The sequence below is a fragment of the Nerophis ophidion genome, linkage group LG17 (assembly GCF_033978795.1).
Source record: "Nerophis ophidion isolate RoL-2023_Sa linkage group LG17, RoL_Noph_v1.0, whole genome shotgun sequence".
NCBI lineage: Eukaryota > Metazoa > Chordata > Actinopteri > Syngnathiformes > Syngnathidae > Nerophis > Nerophis ophidion.
In genome coordinates this window covers 9711595-9737698 of record NC_084627.1, presented here as the reverse complement: position 1 = coordinate 9737698, position 26104 = coordinate 9711595, and the positions used below count along the sequence as shown (strand labels likewise).

The 26104-nt window shown below is 43.5% G+C and overlaps 1 protein-coding gene across 2 annotated transcripts in view; it reads left to right on the top strand.

Moving 5' to 3' along the window:
• The first annotated feature begins 1940 nt into the window (after positions 1–1940).
• Positions 1941–26104, top strand: part of LOC133535991 (G protein-coupled receptor kinase 6-like) — a 30566-nt gene continuing 6402 nt past the window's right edge. Inside the window, exons 1-7 of one of the 2 annotated variants that reach the window (XM_061876114.1) lie at positions 1941–2153; positions 2444–2533; positions 2600–2712; positions 13273–13350; positions 13425–13522; positions 13604–13696; positions 13761–13824. In XM_061876114.1, the coding sequence (XP_061732098.1) occupies positions 2102–2153; positions 2444–2533; positions 2600–2712; positions 13273–13350; positions 13425–13522; positions 13604–13696; positions 13761–13824 (588 nt within the window). In that variant the 5' untranslated portion in view covers positions 1941–2101. Of the gene's footprint in view, positions 2154–2443; positions 2534–2599; positions 2713–13272; positions 13351–13424; positions 13523–13603; positions 13697–13760; positions 13830–26104 lie in introns of those variants that run through there. The other variant, XM_061876115.1, reaches the window with a different exon arrangement.

Here is a 26104-nt window from a genome sequence, read left to right as displayed (position 1 = left end):
CGGGACAACTTTGTGGTAATATTCTTTTCACAAAATACAACCAATAGTATGTTAATGTTAAATCTTACTTGTGAAAAGTAATCCCCCGATTCCTATTTTCAACACTTCGCTCATTTAAGCAGGAAAACGCTGAACACCATCTTTGTTTTCTACCTGTCAACTGTCCGTTTAGGCTCTTCATCACCACTTCAAGATGGCGGCCCAATTTCTCGCATCACAGCAGCCAATGCCACGTCTACTTATAAGATGTCTGTGGGTGTAGCCACGTCAAGTCTACTGCCCCCTGGTGGCACAAGGGAGCGCCTGCAGATTGGTATTCACTACGAGACCTGTTCATTTATATAAATAAACTATGCTAGTATTTCTTACTATACAAAAGTAATAGGATTACAAATATTACACAACATAGATGAGTCTGCAGGTATTAGATTAGTGTGTTTGCTCGCCATCAACCGGTTCTACAGCAGGGGTCACCAACCTTTTTGAAACCAAGAGCTACTTCTTGGGTACTGATTAATGTGAAGGGCTACCAGTTTGATACACACACAAATAAATTGCCAGAAATAGCCAATTTGCACAATTAACCTTTAATAAATAAATATATGTATATATAAAAAATGGGTATTTCTGTCTGTCATTCCATCGTACATTTTTTTTCCTTTTACGGAAGATTTTTTGTAGAGGATAAATGATGGAAAAAATACTTAATTAAACGGTTTAAAAGAGGAAAAAACACGAAAAAAATGAAAATAAAATTTTGAAACATAGTTTATATTCAATTTTGACTCTTTAAAATTCCAAATTCAACTGAAAAAAATAAAGAGAAAAACTAACTAATGTGAATCTTTTGGAAAAAATAAAAAAAATAATTTATGGAACATCATTAGGCATTTTTCCTGATTAAGATTGATTTTAGAATTTTGATGACATGTTTTTTAGAATATATAACAAATTGGACCAAGTTATATTTCTAACAAAGACAAATCATTATTTCTTCTAGATTTTCCAGAACAAAAATTCAAAAGACTTTGAAATAAGATTTAAATTTGATTCGAAAGATTTTCTACATTTGCCAGAATACATTTTTTGAATTTGAATCATAACAAGTTTGAAAAAATATTTCACAAATATTCTTTGTCGAAAAGACAGAAGCTAAAATTAAGAATTAAATTAAAATGTATTTATTATTGATTTAAATTGTCAGGAAAGAAGAGGAATGAATTTAAAAGGTAAAAAGGTATATGTGTTTAAAAATCCTAAAATCCTTTTTAAGGTTGTATTTTTTCTCTAAAATTGTCTTTCTGAAAGTTATAAGCAGCAAAGTAAAAAAAAAAATGAATTTATTTAAACAAGTGAAGACCAAGTCTTTAAAATATTTTCTTGGATTTTCAAATTCTATTTGAGTTTTGTCCCTCTTAGAATTAAAAATGTTAAGCAAAGCAAGACCAGCTTGCTAGTAAATAAATACAATTTAAAAAATAGAGGCAGCTCACTGGTAAGTGCTGCTATTTGAGCTATTTTTAGAACAGGCCAGCGGCCGACTCATCTGGTCCTTACGGGCACCACGTTGGTGACCCCTGTTCTACAGAATAAAAAAAAGAAAAAGACAATCAAGGAGGAAATGAATTCCAGTTGTATTTTTTCATTGTCGTGCGTAGGATTTTTTCTATTCTGACTGTAACACAAATTCCTAAGAAAGTGTGTCAATTAGGGTGTGATCTAAGCATGTTTATCCTATTCAAGAAAAGACTGTGGGGGTTTTTTTTGTGGTTTTTCCTCCTCCTCCCAGCAATTGTTGCGTAAATTACCGCAGTGTATTTTACTGTTGCACCACCAATGGCATGGATTCGTGACGTGGATGACACAAACGTGTGTTTATATTTGGGTCCGACATGCACATCCGGTATTTGAGCGACGATAAGATCAGGTCGGAAGGAACAATATTCCATTGTGCTTACGGGTGCGAGCATGTGGGCGTGGCTTAACTAGACCACACCCCCTCAAGTGGAGGTGTTTGACTATTTGCATAGGCCGGTGCGCTGTTAGTCAAGTGTCTCCCACACACACACACACACACACACACACACACACACATGAAGGCATGGATGTTGTGAACTTTCTGGAGAACGTGGAGCTAGTGAGAGCCTGGGAAGGTAAGACTCTTTAACTGCTGTTTTTACGATTATAAATGATTCTATTCCATTTTCTGTGGATATTCTTTGGCAAGTCTTTTGCATGGTCCTCACAATGTCCGAACTGGACCACAAGTGTGTTTGTTGTGTTAGAAATAAACATGTGTTTGCTATACGCGCTCACTGTACTGCCTGCTTAAGTGCAGACATGACATCACAGCAATGTGGTCCCACTGGCTCACCTGCTCGCGCACTGCTATTAATAGTATATTTACACACGCTGACAGGTGTGTGTGTGTGTGTGTGGATAGGAGGCCGCGATAATGGACGGATCAACAAGTGGCGGGAGAAGTTCTGCTTCCCCAACATCAGCCTCTGCCGCGACATGGCCGCCAGCATCGGTACGTTTGCGTGGGCCGCCCTGGCCGCACCGAGGCTAACGTCACATGTCGCTTTGGTCCCGTCAGAGCGGGACTACACCGACCTGTGCGTCAAGCAGCCCATCGGCAGGAAACTCTTCGAGCTCTTCTGTCGGACGCGGGTGGACCTCCGGAACCACGTGGCCTTCCACCATGAGCTGGTACTGGACCACACGTCACCCAACACAACCCTTTTGGCGAGAAAGTCACATACAGTACAGGTCAAAAGTTTGGACGCCTTCTCATTCCTGTTTTGCACACTCTTGGCATTCTCTCGATGAGCTTCAAGAGGCAGTTTTCAGGTCACAGGAGTCAGTTTCGATGCCTCCAGTGACAATCTACAATGGAAATAGCCATGAAAATAAAGAAAACGCACTGATATGAGAAGAAGTGTCCAATATTTTGGCCTTTACTGTACATTTACACTTTAATCATCTCTAATAATGAAAGTAAATATTATTATATCATCATACAGAGAACTTGCACAATCGGTGGCTGACTTAATACTTTTTTGCCCCACTGTATATATAAATATATATATACACACACACACACAGTATATATATTTAAACATACATACACACACATATATATATATATATATACATAAATTTATATTTACACATACACACACATATATATAGATATATACATTATATAAATACACAACTATATATACACATTTTTACATACACACATATATATAGATATATATACATTATATACATACACACCTATATATACACACATACATACACACACATTTATATATATACGTACACATACATATATAGATATATACATTATAGAAATACACACCTATATATACACATACATATATATATACACATATATATATACATACACATATATATAGATATATATACAGTATATACATACATACATATATATACACACACATTTATATATACACACACATATATATATTTATATACATACACACCTATATATACACATACATATATATATACACACATACACACACATTTATATATACACACACATATATATTTATATACATTATATACATACACACCTATATATACACATGCATATATATATACACACATACATACACACACATTTATATATACACACACATATATATTTATATACATTATATACATACACACCTATATATACACATGCATATATATACACACATACATACACACACATTTATATATACACACACATATATATTTATATACATTATATACATACACACCTATATTTACACATGCATATATATATACACACATTTATATATACACACACACACATATATGTATATATATACATTATACACATACAAATATATACACACACACACACATATATCATATATATATACATATATTTATATACATACACACCTATATATATATATATACACACATACATACACACACATTTATATACAAACACACACACATATATATATATTTATATACATTATATACATACACACCTATATATACACATACATATATATATACACACATTTATATATACACATACACACACACACATATATGTATATATATACATTATACACATACATATATATATACACACATACACACACACACACACACATATATATACATATATTTATATACATTATATACATACACACCTATATATACACACATACACACACACACATTTATATATACACATACATACACACACATTTATATATACACATACATACACACACACACACACATATATATACATATATTTATATACATTATATACATACACACCTATATATACACACATACATACACACACATTTATATATACACATACATTCACACACATTTATATATACACATACATACATACACACACACACATACATACATATACATACATACATACATACATATATATATATATATATATATATATATATATATATATATATATATATATATATAGCTGCACGCTCGCCCGACACTGCGGTGCAAGTGCGATGATGTCACTTTATCGATGGGAAAATGCAACTTTAGACAATATGATCTGCATGAGCAGCTGGGAGACACAGAGAGTAACAAGCGGTAGAAAATGGATTAGAAACGACAGATGTCCAAAAATAATATTTTTGTATTTTTTTTTTTTTTAAACTTGGGACTTCATGCGGGATTAATTTAGGACGCTGGCGGGCCACATCTGGCCCTCTGAGGGCAAGCATAAGTCAATGAAAACGGGCGTGACACGCCTGTGCTAAATGTTGCAGATATCATGTAAAAACAACATTTAATGAGGTTAGAGCCGCGTCTTGTGCACAAACGCAGAGTTTCCAAAACACAAGGAGCCTGGAAAAAGCAGCCAGAGCTGACTTGGTGGCATCAGACCTCTGTTGTTGCAATGTTTATTTGACATGTACTGTATCTTTAAAACCAGCTCGGGGAACATTATCAATCTTTTTTTTTTTTAAGTGTTTCAAGCGCACATACTCTGCTGCTGAAACCCAACACTCATGGAATGTAAACATGTTTAATCATCAATATAGTGATATAATACATGTCATATATTACCATGAACTGATTAACGTGGACCCAGACTTAAACAAGTTGAAGAATTTACCATTTAGTGGTCAATTGTACGGACTAAGTACTGTACTGTGCAATCTACTAATAAACCTTTCAATCAATCAATCAATAGTGCAAAAGCGCAGATTGCAAGCATTGAAATACTTTGTGAAGTTGAAGACTTGCGGTCATTTGAAAACATGACTGCACACCATGAGGGCGACTATAGTTTCCATCTTGAAGATCTAAGAAAAAATATTTGGGAATATCCGGCAGGCCAGATTGAAAAGCCCCCGGGCCTTAATTTGCCCAAGTCTGATCTACACAAACAGAACCAACGTGATGTAACGACCTGCTGGGGCTGATGTGAAACCTTTCAATCCGGTTTCAGGGCAAATCACTCGACTGAGACAGCCCTCGCAAAAATGACTAATGATGAATTGCTAACGATGGACTCTGATGCGTCATCTATGTTGCTGCTCCTCCATCTTAGCGCTGCTTTCGATACCGCCAATCATAATATTTTATTAGAACGTATCAAAACACGAATTGGTATGTCAGACTTAGCCCTGTCTTGGTTTAACTCTTATCTTACTGATAGGATGCAGTGTGTCTCCCATAACAATGTGACCTCGGACTAGGTTAAGGTAACGTGTGTAGTTCCCCAGGGTTCGGTCCTTGGCCCTGCACTCTTTAGCATCTACATGCTGCCGCTAGGTGACATCATACGCAAATACGGTGTTAGCTTTCACTGCTATGCTGATGACACCCAACTCTACATGCCCCTAAAGCTGACCAACACGCCGGACTGTAGTCAGATGGAGGCGTGTCTTAATGAAATTAAACAATGGATGTCCGCTAACTTTTTGCAACTCAACGCCCAAAAAACGGAAATGCTGATTATCGGTCCTGCTAGACACCGACCTCTTTTTAATAATACAACTCTAACATTTGATAACCAAACAATTAAACAAGGCGACTCGGTAAAGAATCTGGGTATTATCTTCGACCCAACTCTCTCCTTTGAGTCACACATTAAAAGCGTTACTAAAACGGCCTTCTTTCATCTCCGTAATATCGCTAAAATTCGCTCCATTTTGTCCACTAAAGACGCTGAGATCATTATCCATGTGTTTGTTACGTCTCGTCTCGATTATTTTGGGGTCTCCCCATGTCTAGCATTAAAAGATTACAGTTGGTATGAGTTTTCCTTGCCCTTATGTGGGCCTACCGAGGATGTGGTAGTGGCTTGTGCAGCCCTTTGAGACACTAGTGATTTAGGGCTATATAAGTAAACATTGATTGATGTTGTGTTCCTGAGTGGGTGATAACCAGAGCTCCCATGGTCGATGTCCTTGTTCATAAACACATGAACAAGGACCATTAAAACAAGTACAAAACAGTACAATACAGCACCCGGGGTTGTTAATTCAATAAAGTAATTATAGTACAATGTAAAATATATACAAACTCCATATAAGTTGGGAAATTGTGTTAGATGTAAATATAAACAGAATACAATGATTTGCAAATCCTTTTCAACCCATATTCAGTTGAATATGCTACAAAGACAACATACCGGCGCTAATTAATTTAAAACTTACCAAAGGCATGCGGTAAAAGTAAGCATGCGCTAATTATTTTAAAACCTCTTCTCACTCCGGCACTTACCAAAGGTATGCAGTACAAATTTGAGTGTGATGTAAGCCTGGACCTTAAATCCTACTGAATAGCTCTTAATCTTCTTCCCTTTATGCGATTTCAAATGATTGAAATCAGCCTCCTCCATTTTGAAAATGATGACAGGGGAAGTGTCACTCGTGACGTGACGAGTTTGAGCCGGCGGTAATTCAAGGCATGCGCTAATTATTTTGGGAAGCGAGTTTGACCCGGCAGTAATTCAAGGCAGCCGCTATATGGTGGGCGGCATAGCTCAGTTGGTAGAGTGGCCGTGCCAGCGACTTGAGGGTTGCAGGTTCGATTCCCGCTTCCGCCATCCTAGTCACTGCCGTTGTGTCCTTGGGCAAGACACTTTACCCACCTGCTCCCAGTGCCACCCACACTGGTTTAAATGTAACTTAGATATTGGGTTTCACTATGTAAAGCGCTTTGAGTCACTCGAGAAAAGCGCTATATAAATATAATTCACAAAAATTCACACTATATGCCTTGCGGCATCCATCCATCCATCTTCTTCCGCTTATCCGAGGTCGGGTCGCGGGGGCAGCAGCCTAAGCAGGGAAACCCAGACTTCCCTTTCCCCAGCCACTTCGTCCAGCTCTTCCCGGGGGATCCCGAGGCGTTCCCAGGCCAGCTGGGAGACATAATCGTCCCAACGTGTCCTGGGTCTTCCCCGTGGCCTCCTACCGGTTGGATGTGCCCTAAACACCTCCCTAGGGAGGCGTTCGGGTGGCATCCTGACCAGATGCCCGAACCACCTCATCTGGCTCCTCTCCTCCTCTTGCGGCAATTCAAGGAAATATGGTATTTGACGTTCAAACTCATAAACATTTTTTTTTTTGCAAATAATCATTAACTTTACAATTTGATGCCAGCAACACGTGACAAAGATTGTAAATATCTGCATGTTTATTAGGGCTGTGAATCTTTGGGTGTCCCACGACTCGATTCAATATCGATTTTTGATGTCACGATTCGATAATATATCGATTTTTTCGATTCAACAACGATATTTTTCTGATTCAAAACGTTTCTGTATTCATTCAATACATAGGATTTCAGCAGGATCTACCAGTCTGCTGACATGCTCGCAGACTAGTAGATTTTTTTTAAAAAGCTTTTATATTTGATAACAAAAGCTTACAATTCAGAAATTATCGATAAAACTGTTTTATGTGTGTATAAGTGTTTGTTGAATATGAAATTATACTCAACCTCATATATTAAAACAAAATGAGAGAAGGAAGGAGGGATAACTAACAATGGAAATATCAAGGGACTTGTACCAGCTCCCCCAAGTGGAGGGACTTTGGCTGGAAGAGTTTAATCAGATTTTTCATTCCACCTTCTCAGAAGTCTCACTCTGATAACTCCCCTGCCTGCTGGAGAAGTTGTGGGAATTCAAACGCAAACCACTACCATGTTTTCTGGGACCGCTCTACCATAAAGGACTATTGGAAAGAGATACACCAAGCTTTACAGGATATTTTTAAACGAGAAATACCCCTTGAAAGTAAAACTTTGTTTTTTGGATTTCTCAAGATTGGCTGAAGAAAGATCAATCAATCAATCAATCAATCAATGTTTACTTATGTAGCCCTAAATCACTAATGTCTCAAAGGGCTGCACAAACCACTACGACATCCTCGGTAGGCCCACATAAGGGGAAGGAAAACTCACACCCAGTGGGACATCGGTGACAATGATGACTATGAGAACCTTGGAGAGGAGGAAAGCAATGGATGTCGAGCGGGTCTAACATGATGCTGTGAAAGTTCAATCCATATTGGATCCAACACAGTCGCAAGAGTCCAGTCCAAAGCGGATCCAACACCGCAGCGAGAGTCCCGTTCACAGCGGAGCCAGCAGGAAACCATCCCAAACGGAGGCGGATCAGCAGCGCAGAGATGCCCCCAGCCGATACACGGGCGAGCAGTACATGGCCACCGGATCGGACCGGACCCCCTCCACAAGAGAGAGTGGGACATAGGAGAAAAAGAAAACAAACGGCAGATCAACTGGTCTAAAAATGGAGTCTATTTAAAGGCTAGAGTATACAAATGAGTTTTAAGGTGAGACTTAAATGCTTCTACTGAGGTGGCATCTCGAACTGTTACCGGGAGGGCATTCCAGAGTACTGGAGCCCGAAATGAAAACGCTCTATAGCCCGCAGACTTTTTTTGGGCTTTGGGAATCACTAATAAGCCGGAGTCCTTTGAACGCAGATTTCTTGCCGGGACATATGGTACAATACAATCGGCAAGATAGGATGGAGCTAGACCGTGTAGTATTTTATACGTAAGTAGTAAAACCTTAAAGTCACATCTTAAGTGCACAGGAAGCCAGTGCAGGTGAGCCAGTATAGGTATGTATGTATGTATATATGTATATAAAGGTATATACAGTATAGGTATATATGTATGTATATATGTATATAAAGGTATATACAGTACAGGCGTAATGTGATCAAACTTTCTTGTTCTTGTCAAAAGTCTAGCAGCCGCATTTTGTACCAACTGTAATCTTTTAATGCTAGACATGGGGAGACCCCAAAATAATACGTTACAGTAGTCGAGACGAGACGTAACAAACGCATGGATAATGATCTCAGCGTCTTTAGTGGACAGAATGGAGCGAATTTTAGCGATATTACGGAGATGAAAGAAGGCCGTTTTAGTAACGCTTTTAATATGTGACTCAAAGGAGAGAGTTGGGTCGAAGATAACACCCAGATTCTTTACCGAGTCGCCTTGTTTAATTGTTTGGTTGTCAAATGTTAGAGTTGTATTATTAAATAGAGGTCGGTGTCTAGCAGGACCGATAATCAGCATTTCCGTTTTTTTGGCGTTGAGTTGCAAAAAGTTAGCTAAATACTTAATGAATATCCTACTGGTGGCTTGTAAAAAGACCATCACTAGGAAATGGATATCGCAGGAGAGCCCAACTTTGAAGCAATGGATGGAAACCACAATGGACATATATACAATGGAGAAGATAACTGCCTTCATTAATTATAAATTGGAGCAATTTACCTCATACTGGGAAAATGGGTCAATTATGTCACGCCCCATAAGCCTGACTTAAATCTCTGGAATTAGTGTACTGGTTTAAAAAACAAAAACAAAAAAAAGATTACTCCCTATATGTGTATATATATCCAATCCAATCCACTTTATTTATATAGCACATTTAAACAACAATAACGTTTCCAAAGTGCTGCAAGGCCATGTTAAAAACAATTGTAAAAAAAAAAATAATAATAAAAATATATATATATATATTATGCTCCACCAATGACTGAATAAAAACAAAAAATAAATAAATATAAAACCAATAAAAACAAATATGATTAAAAACTATTTTAAAGGGTAAAATCAATGAAAACAGTAAAATAGAAATCAAAGTGTATCAATCAATCAATCAATCAATGTTTACTTATATAGCCCTAAATCACTAGTGTCTCAAAGGACTGCACAAACCACCACGACATCCTCGGTAGGCCCACATAAGGGCAAGGAAAACTCACACCCAGTGGGACATCGGTGACAATTATGACTATGAGAACCTTGGAGAGGAGGAAAGCAATGGATGAAAAATGTATAAAAACCACAGAGGACAGAGGACCACACAACTCACGTAGTGTTAAAAGCCAAAGAATAAAAGTGGGTCTTAAGACCAGACTTAAAACACTCCACTGTGGAAGCAGTTTGAAAATGGAGGGGCAGAGTGTTCCAGACCACAGAGAAGGTCCTGTCTCCCCTGGTTTTAAGTCTGGTCTTGGGCACCATGAGCTGGAACTGGCTCTCGGACCTCAGAGCGTGCAGGAATGTAAATTTGGATGAGGTCCGAGATATATTAAGGTGCCAGTCCATGTAAAGATTTAAAAACAAACAGCAATGTTTTTAAATCAATTCTAAAATGAACAGGGAGCCAGTGCAAACTCTGAAGAATTGGGGTTCTATGCTGGTGTTTCCTGGCCCCTGTTAAAAGTCCTGCTGCCGCGTTCTGGACTAACTGCAACCGGGAGAGAGCTTTTTGGCTAATGCCAGCATAAAGTGCACTGCAGTAGTCCAGGTCACTTGGAATAAAAGCATGTACCACTTCTTCAAAAAGGTTAAAAGATAAAAACGGTTTATCCATCCATCCATCATCTTCCGCTTATCCGAGGTCGGGTCGCGGGGGCAACAGCCTAAGCAGGGAAACCCAGACTTCCCTCTCCCCAGCCACTTCGTCCAGCTCTTCCCGGGGGATCCCGAGGCGTTCCCAGGCCAGCCGGGAGACATAGTCTTCCCAACGTGTCCTGGGTCTTCCCCGTGGCCTCCTACCGGTTGGACGTGCTCTAAACACCTCACTAGGGAGGCGTTCGGGTGGCATCCGGACCAGATGCCCGAACCACCTCATCTGGCTCCTCTCCATGTGAAGGAGCAGCGGCTTTACTTTGAGTTCCTCCCGGATGGCAGAGCTTCTCACCCTATCTCTAAGGGAGAGAGGAAACTCATTTGGGCCGCTTGTACCCGTGATCTTATCCTTTCGGTCATGACCCAAAGCTCATGACCATAGGTGAGGATGGGAACGTAGATCGACCGGTAAATTGAGAGCTTTGCCTTCCGGCTCAGCTCCTTCTTCACCACAACGGATCGGTACAACTTCCGCATTACTGAAGACGCCGCACCGATCCGCCTGTCGATCTCACGATCCACTCTTCCCTCACTCGTGAACAAGACTCCTAGGTACTTGAACTCCTCCACTTGGGGCAGGGTCTCCTCCCCAACCCGGAGATAGCACTCCACCCTTTTCCGGGCGAGAACCATGGACTCGGACTTGGAGGTGCTGATTCTCATTCCGGTCGCTTCACACTCGGCTGCGAAACGATCCAGTGAGAGCTGAAGATCCCGGCCAGATGAAGCCATCAGGACCACATCATCTGCAAAAAGCAGAGACCTAATCCTGCGGCCACCAAACCGGAACCCCTCAACGCCTTGACTGCACCTAGAAATTCTGTCCATAAAAGTTATGAACAGAATGGGTGACAAAGGACAGCCTTGGCGGAGTCCAACCCTCACTGGAAATGTGTTCGACTTACTGCCGGCAATGCGGACCAAGTTCTGACACTGATCGTACAGGGAACGGACCGCCACAATAAGACAGTCCGATACCCCATACTCTCTGAGCACTCCCCACAGGACTTCCCGAGGGACACGGTCGAATGCCTTCTCCAAGTCCACAAAGCACATGTAGACTAGTTGGGCAAACTCCCATGCACCCTCAAGAACCCTGCCTAGAGTATAGAGCTGGTCCACAGTAATGCTAGACTTAGTTGTAGCAAACCATATTATAGGACAGTAATGAAGATGACAGAAAACCAAGGACTGTATAACTTGACCCATTGTTGAGGATGTCAAGAAGGTGGAGCACTTTCTGACCATGGCTGAACCTCTTCCCATTTTCATTAAAATACTAACGATAAGATCGGACCATCAGAATCAGCACCTCCAAGTCCGAGTCCATGGTCCTCGCCCGGAAAAGGGTGGAATGCCATCTCCGGGTTGGGGAGGAGACCCTGCCCCAAGTGGAGGAGTTCAAGTACCTCGGAGTCTTGTTCACGAGTGAGGGAAGAGTGGATGGTGAGATCGACAGGCGGATCGGTGCAGCGTCTTCAGTAATGCGGACGTTGTATCGATCCGTTGTGGTGAAGAAGGAGCTGAGCCGGAAGGCAAAGCTTTCAATTTACCGGTCGATCTACGTTCCCATCCTCACCTATGGTCATGAGCTTTGGGTCATGACCGAAAGGACAAGATCACGGGTACAAGCGGCCGAAATGAATTTGGGTCCCTCCCTTAGAGATAGGGTGAGAAGCTCTGCCATCCGGGAGGAACTCAAAGTAAAGCCGCTGCTCCTTCACATTGAGAGGAGCCAGATGAGGTGGTTCGGGCATCTGGTCAGGACGCCACCCGAACGCCTCCCTAGGGAGGTGTTTAGGGCACGTCCAACTGGTAGGAGGCCACGGGGAAGACCCAGGACACGTTGGGAAGACTATGTCTCCCGGCTGGCCTGGGAACGCCTCGGGATCCCCCGGGAAGAGCTGGACGAAGTGGCTGGGGAGAGGGAAGTCTGGGTTTCCCTGCTTAGGCTGCTGCCCCCGCTACCCGACCTCGGATAAGCGGAAGATGATGGATGGATGGATGGATACTGCAATAAATATTTCAAAAAGATTAATTGCTCTTCCTTTTTGCTTCTACCAGTATCTGTTTAGAAGTCTGCAGTAAAAAAGTGCACAAGTAGGCCAAATGCATGAGTTAATTTCAGGCGGTTAATCAAAGATCCATACAACATAATCTGATGTGAGTACTATTTATGTATTTTTTATGATGAATAAGTGCTCAAAATATTTTTGCTTGCGCGCTTTGCACGCTCACATGAATTATTTGTGCCCCAGTACAGTATTAGGTCTAGTGACGCCCCTGGTCTTGTCTTCAGGATCAGTTCGAGAAAGAGCATGGCGAGGAAAGGCGCATTTCTGGAGTCTACATCATTGAATCCTTCTTCACCAACCAGGTAGTACCACGCTGCCTCAAAGTGTGTGTGTGTGTGTTGTCTTCACTGGAGTGTGTGTGTGTGTGTCTTCTCAGTCTACACGTCACATCCCTGCCATGTCCAAACACAAACATAGATGCATTGAGTACCTGGCGTCGGATCCTGACGAAGACGTCTTCCAACGCTGCCTGGCGTAAGTCCTCCCAGCATGCACTGTTGTGTGAGAAGGCGGACAGTTAGGAGAAGGGACTGACGCTCTTGTTGACATGTTCAGAGAATCGCACGCGTACCTCAGCGGGGAACCTTTCCAGCAGTACCAGGGGAGCATGTACTTTGACCGCTTCCTTCAGTGGAAGATGCTGGAAAGGTCAGTCAGCCATTTTAGTGATTGTTGTGCTGCTCTTCTGACTTTCATCCAACTTGTCCTCCAGGAGACCCATCAACAAGAACATGTTTCGACAGTACCGACTTCTAGGCAAAGGAGGCTTTGGAGAGGTAAGGTGATTGTTCTTCTTTCTCAATAACACCGGGCTAGTAGGTTTGTACCGTATTTTTCGGGGTAGAAGTCGCTCCGGAGTATAAGTCGCACCGGCCGGAAATGCATAATGAAGGAGGAAAACAAATCAAGATGCAGGTGATGGAATTCCTGCTGGGCATTGTTGGCTGACGCACCTCCAGTGCCCTTTGACAGGTGTGCTGTGACACCCGACTGAACACCTTTGTGGGCATAAACGGGTCATGGTGGTGGAGCCATGGCAGGGAGACAGCTCATGCCCTAGGTCAGGGGTCGGGAACCTTTTTGGCTGAGAGAGCCATGAAAGCCAAATATTTCAAAATGTATTTCCGTGAGAGCCATATCATATTTTTTAACACTGAATACAACTAAATGTGTGCATTTTTAAGTAAGACCAACATTTTTAGAGTATATTAAGTCTCTTATTCTTTTTAATAACATTGTTATTCTGAAGCTAACCAATAATAGATAAATTGTCATGTCTGTTGATCATGTTTTTGCTGTTTGTTCTTTGGACTCTTTAAGTTCCTGTTTTTTTCCACTCCATTGTCTGGTTTCCCCGGTTACTCATTTTGTCCACCTGTCTCTGTTGGACAAAATGCCCGCTCACCTGTTTCCCGAGCACTAATCAGAGGCAGTATTTAAGCTCGTCTTTGCCAGTCAGTCGCCCTGTGCTGACTTGTTTCATGCCTAGCCATAGTTTCGTGCTTCCTGCCATGCCAAGTAGGTTTTGTTTGATTTATGTTCTCAGTCTGTTTATGCGTTAGCTTTGTTTTTTAGCCCAAGTTGTGCCTCCGCTGTGAGCGATTTTTGTTTGTATATTTTTTTAGTTAAAATTAAATCAGGTTTTTAGCTAAATGCAATGTCCCGAGTAGTCCGTCTGCCTTCCTGGGAGAACGACCCCGCGGCCTGCTGCAACCCCCCCCCATCGTGACATAAAATACTTCCTACCATTAATGCGACTTCTTGAACAGATGCAGTAGAAAACGGATGGATGGATTTAAATGCATGAGAATTTTTTGAATTTTGCACGTTACTTTTAGCACTGTGATTACCAGCGAAATTATTCATAATTATCGCGTTAAGCAATGTCAGCTAAGATTTATCTGAGAGCCAGATGCAGTCATCAAAAGAGCCACATCTAGCTCTAGAGCCATAGGTTCCCTACCCCTGCCCTTGGTGTTTGCACCCCAACTCTTATCCTTCCTCCTTAGCCACAGTAGGAAGCTGCCTTTGCCCGCCCCCTCCGCCAGCTCTTTCATGGCTTTCCGATGCCCCGCTCCTGTGCATCCAATGTCTCGGAGAAGGCGGGCAGTTGAGGAACCAACGAATCCCCTACACTCCACTTCCACAGGGCAGATGACGACTTTCCAGCCAGCCTCCCTGCACTCTGCTGCCAGGTCAGAGTACTTGGCTCGCTTCCGCTCATAAGCAGCCTCCAACCCTCCCTCCCATGGGACAGTGAGCTCGACCAAAGGAACCGTCTTGCAAGCCTCCGACCCTCCCTCCCATGGGACAGTGAGCTCGACCAAAGGAACGGTCTTGCAAGCCTCCAACCCTCCCTCCCATGGGACAGTGAGCTCGACCAGAGGAACCGTCTTGCAAGCCTCCAACCCTCCCTCCCATGGGACAGTGAGCTCGACCAACAGAACCGTCTTGCAAGCCTCCAACCCTCCCTCCCATGGGACAGTGAGCTCGACCAGAGGAACCGTCTTGCAAGCCTCCAACCCTCCCTCCCATGGGACAGTGAGCTCGACCAAAAGAACCGTCTTGCAAGCCTCCAACCCTCCCTCCCATGGGACAGTGAGCTCGACCAAAGGAACCGTCTTGCAAGCCTCCAACCCTCCCTCCCATGGGACAGTGAGCTCGACCAAAGGAACCGTCTCGCAAGCCTCCAACCCTCCCTCCCATGGGACAGTGAGCTCGACCAAAGGAACCGTCTTGCAAGCCTCCAACCCTCCCTCCCATGGGACAGTGAGCTCGACCAAAAGAACAGTCTTTCAAGCCTCCAACCCTCCCTCCCATGGGACAGTGAGCTTGACCAGAGGAACCGTCTTGCAAGCCTCCAACCCTCCCTCCCATGGGACAGTGAGCTCGACCAAAAGAACCGTCTTGCAAGCCTCCAACCCTCCCTCCCATGGGACAGTGAGCTCGACCAAAGGAACCGTCTTGCAAGCCTCCAACCCTCCCTCCCATGGGACAGTGAGCTTGACCAAAAGAATCGTCTTGCAAGCCTCCAACCCTCCCTCCCATGGGACAGTGAGCTCGACCAGAGGAACCGTCTTGCAAGCCTCTAACCCTCCATCCCATGGGACAGTGAGCTCGACCAACAGAACCGTCTTGCAAGCCTCCAGCCCTCCCTCCCATGGGACAGTGAGCTCGACCAGAGGAACCGTCTTGCAAGCCTCCAACCCTCCCTCCCATGGGACAGTGAGCTCGACCAAAAGAACCGTCTTGCAAACCTCCAACCCTCCCTCCCATGGGACAGTGAGCTCGACCAAAAGAACCGTCTTGCAAGCCTCCAACCCTCCCTCCCATGGGACAGTGAGCTCGACCAAAAGAACCGTCTTGCAAGCCTCCAACCCTCCCTCCCATGGGACAGTGAGCTCGACCAAAGGAACAGTCTTGCAAGCCTCCAACCCTCCCTCCCATGGGACAGTGAGCTCGACCAAAGGAACGGTCTTGCAAGCCTCCAACCCTCCCTCCCATGGGACAGTGAGCTCGACCAAAGGAAGTCTTGCAAGCCTCTGACCAGATGACCAGGTCTGGCCGTAGCGATGTTTCGACGATCTCCCTGGGGAACTGGAGCTGCTTGCCTAGGTCGACCCTCACGCTCCAGTCATTTCCTGGTGAGAGGAGTCTCGCTGTAGATGTCTGGCGGGGGGAGGATTTGGCACCCTCTCCAGCCCTCGCGAACTGGATTGGATGTCTGGCTGGAGCGGAAGGTCTGCTATTCGCCTCCTGTTTGCAGGTCTCTGACACCTCTGCCAGCTTCCTCAAGACTTGGTGGTGTCATGCAGCCTGACAGGATGTGCTGGAGGCTTGCATTGATGGTGTTGCAGAGGGGACAGGTCTCCTCGGCCCCAAACCATTGGTGGAGGTTTCGGGGACAAGGCAAAGCGTCATACGTTGCTCTGATCAGGAAGCTCAGCCTGGCTTGGGGGATCTTCCACAGGTCTGACCAGGTCATAGACCTGTCTGTGAGACCTTCCCACGATGTCCAATGACCTTGGACATATATAGGTATATATGAAGAGTTCATACGCAAAAACCGATAAACGCCATTTTGATAAAGTTTAGCCCAGCCTCGGTAATATATAGTCCGCCACTTCTATTGTGGTATACCAAAATCTATTTGTTTGCAAATGCGGACAAATGCCGCTTTTAACGTCATTTAGTTCAGCGATTTATTGCAACGGCCGATAAGCGCCATGGATCATCTACCACAAAAGCCGATATATCCGTTTGCCCAATCAGCGCTGCAGTACGGGATCACGTGACAAACAAAATGGGGTCGCGCACGGACTCACTCGGTGTTGTTATCCACGCATGAATAATTTGGAAGTTTCTCCTGTCAACAAAACTGTTAAACCAGCGAAAAAAACTTACGTGTTGAAGTTATTATTTGATGTTGGCGCTAGCACGCGTGTCCGTGAGTTTTACACCGCTGCGTTAAACGATGTTGGCGAGCATGGAGCTAATGTCGATAGCGATGGTGAGTCAGCTGTTATCTGCACAGGAGTGTTTTTCATAGGCAAACCAGGTTGAGCATTTGCGGTTGTTTTATTAATAAAACCTTGTCTTCTTTGCAACACTGTTTTTTTTGTTTTTTTATTTTTTGCAGGAAGCACAAGGTAAATATGTGAGGTCACAGTTCCAAAAAAGCATGTCCGGTTAGCAAATACGAAAAAACAATGTTCGCAGGGACAGCTAGATTTATGCGTACCAAGGGATCGAAACTGTTAAATAATGAAGTAAAGAAATGTGAACAGTTACGTTGAAATGTGGCTTTCGATACATTTCACGTTCTGTTTTTCTCTCTATCTTTATCTTGAATATTATGCGAAATAACGACCGCAAAGAAAACGATTTTGGAGATATCTGTTTTTGCGACATATCATAATTTGGATATATCTGCTTTTGACGTAAAACCACTCATTACATCAGCATTTCTTAAATGTTTAGGCTTTCATGACTTGCGTATGTTGATATTAAATAAACCATTGCACGCTTGTACATGTACCGACAACACCAGCAGGCAGAAAATCGTTAATATACAGAATCGGTCAAAATGGATTTATCTGCTTTTGCATATGAACTCTTCATATATAAGTCGCACTGGAGTATAAGTCGCATTTTTGGGGGAATTTTTTTTGATAAAACCCAACACCAAGAATAGACATTTGAAAGGCAATTCAAAACAAATAAAGAATAGTGAACAACAGGCTGAATAAGTGTACGTTATATGAGGCATAAATAACCAACTGAGAAGGTGCCTGCTATGTTAACCTAACATATTATGGTAAGAGTCATTCAAATAACTATAACATATAGAACATGCTATACCTTTACCAAACAATCTGTCACTCCTAATTGCTGAATCCCATGAAATCTTGTACGTCTAGTCTTTTACGTGAATGAGATACATAATATGAGTATGGGGTATCGGACTGTCTTATTGTGGTGGTCCGTTCCCTGTACGATCAGTGCCAGAGCTTGGTCCGCATTGCCGGCAGTAAGTCGAACACATTTCCAGTGATGGTTGGACTCCGCCAAGGCTGTCCTTTGTCACCGATTCTGTTCATAACTTTTATGGACAGAATTTCTAGGCGCAGTCAAGGCGTTGAGGGGTTCCGGTTTGGTAACCGCAGGATTAGGTCTCTGCTTTTTGCAGATGATGTGGTCCTGATGGCTTCATCTGACCGGGATCTTCAGCTCTCGCTGGATCGGTTCGCAGCCGAGTGTGAAGCGACCGGAATGAGAATCAGCACCTCCAAGTCCGAGTCCATGGTTCTCGCCCGGAAAAGGGTGGAATGCCATCTCCGGGTTGGAGAGGAGACCTTGCCCCAAGTGGAGAAGTTCAAGTACCTAGGAGTCTTGTTCACGAGTGAGGGAAGAGTGGATCGTGAGATCGACAGACGGATCGGTGCGGCGTCTTCAGTAATGCGGACGTTGTACCGATCCGTTGTGGTGAAGAAGGAGCTGAGCCAGAAGGCAAAGCTCTCAATTTACCGGTCGATCTACGTTCCCATCCTCACCTATGGTCATGAGCTTTGGGTCATGACCGAAAGGATAAGATCACGGGTACAAGCGGCCCAAATGAGTTTTCTCCGCCGTGTGGCGGGTCTCTCCCTTAGAGATAGGGTGAGAAGCTCTGCCATCCGGGAGGAACTCAAAGTAAAGCCGCTGCTCCTCCACATGGAGAGGAGCCAGATGAGGTGGTTCGGGCATCTGGTCAGGATGCCACCCGAACGCCTCCCTAGGGAGGTGTTTAGGGCACGTCCAACCGGTAGGAGGCCACGGGGAAGACCCAGGACACGTTGGGAAGACTATGTCTCCCGGCTGGCCTGGGAACGCCTCGGGATCCCCTGGGAAGAGCTAGACGAAGTGGCTGGGGAGAGGGAAGTCTGGGTTTCCCTGCTTAGGCTGTTGCCCCCGCGACCCGACCTCGGATAAGCGGAAGATGATGGATGGATGGATGGATGGATTTGATATTTTACGGTAATGTGTTAATAATTTCACACATAAGTCGCTCCAGAGTATAAGTCGCAGTTTAAAAAAAACTGCGACCTATAGTCCGAAAAATACGGTAGTCATGTATTTGAGGTCATTTACAAGGCACCACTTTTTCCACATTTTGTTATGTTATTCCCAAATGTAATAACTAGAGATGTCCGATAATGGCTTTTTTGCCGATATTCCGGTATTGTCCAACTCTTAATTACCGATTCCGATATCAACCGATACCGATATATACAGTTGTGGAATGAACACACTATTATGCCTCATTTTGTTGTTATTCCCGCTGGATGCATTAAACAATGCTAACAAGGTTTTCCAAAATAAATCAACTCAAGTTATGGTAAATGGTTGTACTTGTATAGCGCTTTTCTACCACTTATTAAGGAGCCCAATGCGCTTTGACACTATTTCCGCATTTGCCCATTCACACACTGATGGAGGGAGCTGCCATGCGAGGCGCTCACCATGACCCATCAGGAGCAAGGGTGAAGTGTCTTGCTCAAGGACACAACGGACGTGACTAGGATGGTAGAAGGTGGGGATTGAACCAGTAACCCTCAGATTGCTGGCACAGCCACTCTACCAACTTCGCCACGCCGTCCCGTTATGGAAAAAAAATGCCAACATGTTATTGAAGTCACAAAGTGCATTTCGCAGGGACATGCTCTCCCTGCGAAAGCATGAGGAGGTTGAGGTGGGCGGGGCTGGGGTGTATAATGTAGCGTCCCGGAAGTTAGTGCTGCAAGGGGTTCTGGGTATTTGTTCTGTTGTGTTACGGTGCGGATGTTCTCCCGAAATGTGTTTGTCATTCTTGTTTGGTGTTGGTTAACAGTGTGGCGCATATTTGTAACAGTGTTAAAGTTGTTTATACGGCCACCCTCAGTGTGACCCGTATGGCTGTTGACCAAGTATGCTTTGCATTCACTATAGATATTATGTGATTGGGCCGGCACGCAAAGGCAGTGTCTTTAAGGTTTATTGGCGCTCTGTACTTCTCCCTACATCCATGTACCACTCTGTACAACAGCGTTTTAAAAAGTCATACATTTTACTTTTTGAAACAGATACCTATAATTTCACCGATATCACATTTTAAAGCATTTATCGGCCGATAATATCGGACTGCAGATATTATCGGACATCTCTATAGCTAAGATTGGTAGAGCGGCCGTGCCAGCAACTTGAGGGTTCCAGGTTTGATCCCCGCTTCCGCCATCCTAATCACTGCCGTTGTGTCCTTGGGCAAGACACTTCACCCAGCTGATCCCAGTGCCACCCACACTGATTTTAATGTCACTTAGATATTGGGTTTCACTATGTAAAGCGCTTTGAGTCACTAGAGAAAAGGGCTATATAAATATAATTCACTTGACTCTAGTAACAACCTCATTTTGTTCTAAAACTCTGGAAATTTCCCATAATGACAATGTAAAAATGTTTTTTTGATTTAGCAAATCTATTAAAAAAAACAAAAACATAAATCACATATACAGTAGAGGTCAAAATTTTGACACACCTCATTCAATGGGTTTTCTTTATTTTCATGACTATTTACATTATAGATTGTCACTGAAGGCATCCAAACTATGATTGAACACATGTGGACTTATGTACGCAACCAAAAAAAGGTGAAATAACTGAAAACATGTTTTATATTCTAGTTTCTTTAAAATAGCTAACCTTTGCTCCGATTACTGTTTTGCACACTCTAGGCATTCTCTTGATGAGCTTCAAGAGGTAGTGACGGAGATAGATATCTACATATATCCATATTTAAGAGTTATTTCTTCATATTCATAGTCATATTTGAAAACAGCTAGTGTTTTTCCATTTGTTCTCTTTCTGTTTGTCCGCAAGTAAACTGTTTGTGTTAACCTTGAAGCTTTGAAATGTAGGAAGTTGGAGTACTCCCAAAATATCTTATCTTTAGTTGAACAATCAACCTGTATGTCCCATCTGGAGAGGGTGGGGGCTGTTTGCGGATTCAAGAAGTAGTCTCTTCCCGTTTGAATGTTAGACCAACGAGGCGACGCGATTTGAATGTGTTGTTTTTAGGTTGGTCTCTCCAAAGCTTTGGAATAAATTGCAAAATACCTATTCTGTTCCGGGTGATCATTTAAACTCAGCTTATGTGTCATCGAAAGAACTTGGCATTGACCAGCAACTTAAATTCCCTTTGAGGAACATCTGGTCGGAGCGCAACAGTAGTCACCTGAAAGGGTTTTCACTTCACAGGTGTCATTGTTTTGATGCCTTCAGGGACAATCTACAAGTCAAGGAAATAAAATAAAAACGCATTAAAATGAGAAGGTGTGTCCAAACTTTTGGCCTGTACTGTATGTACATGAGTGTTTGCAGGCTTTGCTCAATAATTTGTTGACACACCTTTGGCAGCGACAACAACCATCTCTGCAGCCAACTACCAGTTAGGCTTGCATGACTTTCTGAGAAAGTTTGCGAACATGCACACTCTCAGACCATGAGAAACAAAATTATTTGGTCTGAGGAGACAAAGATTGAAGTCTTTGGCATGGATGTCAGGCGTCATGTTTGGAGGAAACCCCCCGTCCATCCATTTTCTCCCGCTTGTCCCCTTTGGGATCCCGGGGGGTGCTGGAGCCTCTCTTAGACACGGCCAATACTATCCCTACAGTGAAGCATGGTGGTGGCAGCACCATGCCGTGAACCGGAAGATTAGTCATGATAGAGGGAAAGATGAATTCAGCAATGTACAGAGACATCCTGGATGAAAACCAACGCTTCCACATCCAACACAATGGAGCTGAACGGTCGATGCAAAGAGGAATGGACAAAACTGCCCAAAGATAGACCAGCCAAGCTTGTGGCTTCCTGTGCACTTAAGATGTGACTTTAAGGTTTTACTACTTACGTATAAAATACTACACGGTCTAGCTCCATCCTATCTTGCCGATTGTATTGTACCATATGTCCCAGGAAGAAATCTGCGTTCAAAGGACTCCGGCTTGTTAGTGATTCCCAAAGCCCAAAAAAAGTCTGCGGGCTATAGAGCGTTTTCCGTTCGGGCTCCAGTACTCTGGAATGCCCTCCCGGTAACAGTTCGAGATGCTACCTCAGTAGAAGCATTTAAGTCTCACCTTAAAACTCATTTGTATACTCTAGCCTTTAAATAGACTCCCTTTTTAGACCAGTTGATCTGCCGTTTCTTTTCTTTTTCTTCTATGTCCCACTCTCCCTTGTGGAGGGGGTCCGGTCCGATCCGGTGGCCATGTACTGCTTGCCTGTGTATCGGCTGGGGACTTCTCTGCGATGCTGATCCGCCTCCGCTTGGGATGGTTTCCTGCTGGCTCCGCTGTGAACGGGACTCTCGCTGCTGTGTTGGATCCGCTTTGGACTGGACTCTCGCGACTGTGTTGGATCCATTGTGGATTGAACTTTCACAGTATCATGTTAGACCCGCTCGACATCCATTGCGTTCCTCCTCTCCAAGGTTCTCATAGTCATCATTGTCACCGACGTCCCACTGGGTGTGAGTTTTCCTTGCCCCTATGTGGGCCTACCGAGGATGTCGTGGTGGTTTGTGCAGCCCTTTGAGACACTGGTGATTTAGGGCTATATAAGTAAACATTGATTGATTGATTGATATTCAAAAAGACTTGAGGCTGTAATTGCTGTCAAAGGTGTGTCAACAAAGTGTTGAGCAAAAGCTGTGAATACTTATTTGTTTATTTGCAAGTTCTCCCACTTAGAAATTAGGGAGAGGTCTAAAATTTTTAGAGACATAATCTAAAAAGAAAAATCCAGAAATCTCATTGTTTGATTTATTTGTACGTTACTGGGGTTCATAAGTACTTGCACACATGATAATCAGCAAGAATTATGACTCTCAAAGAGTTGTCAGTCTACCTTAAAAAAAAAGTCCACCTTTACCCAACAACTAATCACCCACCCACCACCCCTTTGAGCTCATTAAAGTCACCCTTGCAGCCCAGTCAGTCAAGGTCCAACTGCTACCAAGGGCAAGACCAAAGACAAAATTGTAGAGCTCCACAAAGCTAGAAAAGGCTATGGGACAAACGGGAAGCAGCTTGTTGAGAATAAATCAACTGTTGCAGCAATTGTTAGAAAATGAAGAGGCGAAACATGACTGATAATCTACGTCGGACTGGGGCTCCATGAAAGATCTCTCCTCGTGGGGCGTCAGTCATGATAAGAAAAGTGAGGAATCAGCCCAGAACTCCACGGCAGGAGCTGGTGAAAGACCTGAAGAGAGCCGGGACCACTGTTTCCAGGGCTACTATCAGTAAAACACTACGACGGAGTGCTTTAAAAATCATGCATCGTACGGAAGGTCTCCCTGCTAAAGTTAGCCCGTCTGAAGTTTGCCAATGGCCATCTGGATGATCCAGGGGGGTTATGGGAGAAAGTCATGTGGTCATAGGGGTGGAAACATCATGCTTCGGGGGTGCATTTCCGTAAAGGGGACAGGACGACTGAACTTTATCACGGAGAGGATGAACATGTATTGAGATTTTGGCCAAAAACATCCTTCCCTCAGTCAGATCATTGACGATGGGCCGTGGCTGGGTCTTCCAACATGAAGCACACAGCCAGGATAAGCAAGGAGTGACTCCATACCAAGCATATCAAGGTTCTGGAGCAGTCTAGCCAGTCTCCAGACCTAAATCCAATAGAAAATCTTTGGAGGGAGCTGAAACTTTGTGTTGATCGGCGACAGCCCCGAAACCTGACAGATCTAGAGATTTGTGTTGAGGAGTGGTCCAAAATTCCTGCTGTCGTGTGAACAAACCTGGTGAAGAACTATAGGAAAAGTTTGACCTCTGTAATTGCAAACAAAGGCTTTTGCAGTAAATATTAACACTGATGTTCTCAAATGTGCAAATACTTAGAAACCCCAGTAACATACAAATAAATCATTTAAAAAAAATCATACAACGTGACGTCCGGATTTTTTGGGGGATTATAGATGGGTAGATAGATAGGTCTTTATTGTCATTGCATACGTACAACGAAACTTTGTTTTCAGCACAAAACCCGTTCAAGATTAGACTAACATTGTACAGGATTACACAACTGGAACGCTAATGGATCGCCACAAGGCTAAAAGATGGGGATGAAGGTAAAATGCTGGGAAAAGGATGAGTAAAAAAATACAATCTAGACTGGACTCCCTAAGGGGGCCCAGGCTGGAGTGGGAAAAAAAACTCCATAGCAAAACACATGTAGATATTACAAGGTACATCTCGAGGGAAAGGAGTACGGGGTTATTGTGGTGAGCCGCAGCTCTCAGGCGCTGACCATCACACCTATGGGATTAACGTCGAGGGCATTGGATTGGGGGTCGTGGTGTATGTATGTGTGTCGTATATTTTTGCGGATGCATGTGTGTGTAAGCCTGCAGTGTGTCTGTGTTCCGTGGCCTTGATCTTGTGCAGTCGCTAGTCCAGAGTCAACCACAACAGGTGTGTGTCCATGAGAGACAAGAAGGGAGTTTGTTGTGTCTTTGCCGCACTGTCCTTCGGGAGAGTCTCCAAGCCAAGGAAACAATCCAAGTTAAAATGTTTTGTATGCGAGTGAAAATAAAATTTGCTTTTCACTCTAAATTGTCTATGACTGGTCCTCAAAATCCTGCGGGGCAGACAGTCCGATGTGATCCAAAATCACCACAGTGTCCACAGTTCTTCCCGCGTCCTCCAATCATTTGTGGCAGCTTCGGGTTACTTTGAAGACTGCCAGCAACTTCCAATTTGTCGATAAAAACCACAGCAACGCTTACTATAATTAGCAGATGTCATGTTGTCGTAATTCCGAATATGTGGATATCTTCACGTCCTCGACTGAAAGGGTCGCCTCCTTCTTCTCCCCAGAGTCCGTCGTGTGTCCAGCAACAACTGCTCTGTCACGACAAGCAAGTGTAAACCAGGGGTCGGCAACCTTTGCCACTCAAAGAGCCATTTTGACCCGTTTCACAAAATAAAGAAAACTATGGGAGCCACAAGACTCTTTTGAAATTTAAAATGAAATAACACAGCATGCAAAGTTTTTTTTTTTGCTTTGTGCTATGTATAAACCAGGGGTCTCAGACAGTTTAATATGAAAATGTAATATTAGCGCAGCCCGCGAGTTTTATTTGAATGCTGCTTGACAACATCACATTTGACAACCATCTCAATAATTCCGGGAGACTACAGAGTCTCAGACCAACTATTCTCTCGACTGTCTGCTGGTTTTCACCCAAACAATAATAATAAGGGCGTGCAATGATGACAATGCGTTTAACGCCCTCTAAAACCGTAACAAACAGCTTACCAACCCATTCACATGTTGTATGAGGCTTCTGCAGACACACACAGGGGGTCCGGTCCGATGACCATGGATGAAGTACTGGCTGTCCAGGGTCGAGACCCAGGATGGACCGCTCGTCGGGACCCAGGATGGACCGCTCGCCTGTATCGGTTGGGGACATCTCTAAGCTGCTGATCCGCTTGAGATGGTTTCCTGTGGACGGGACTCTCGCTG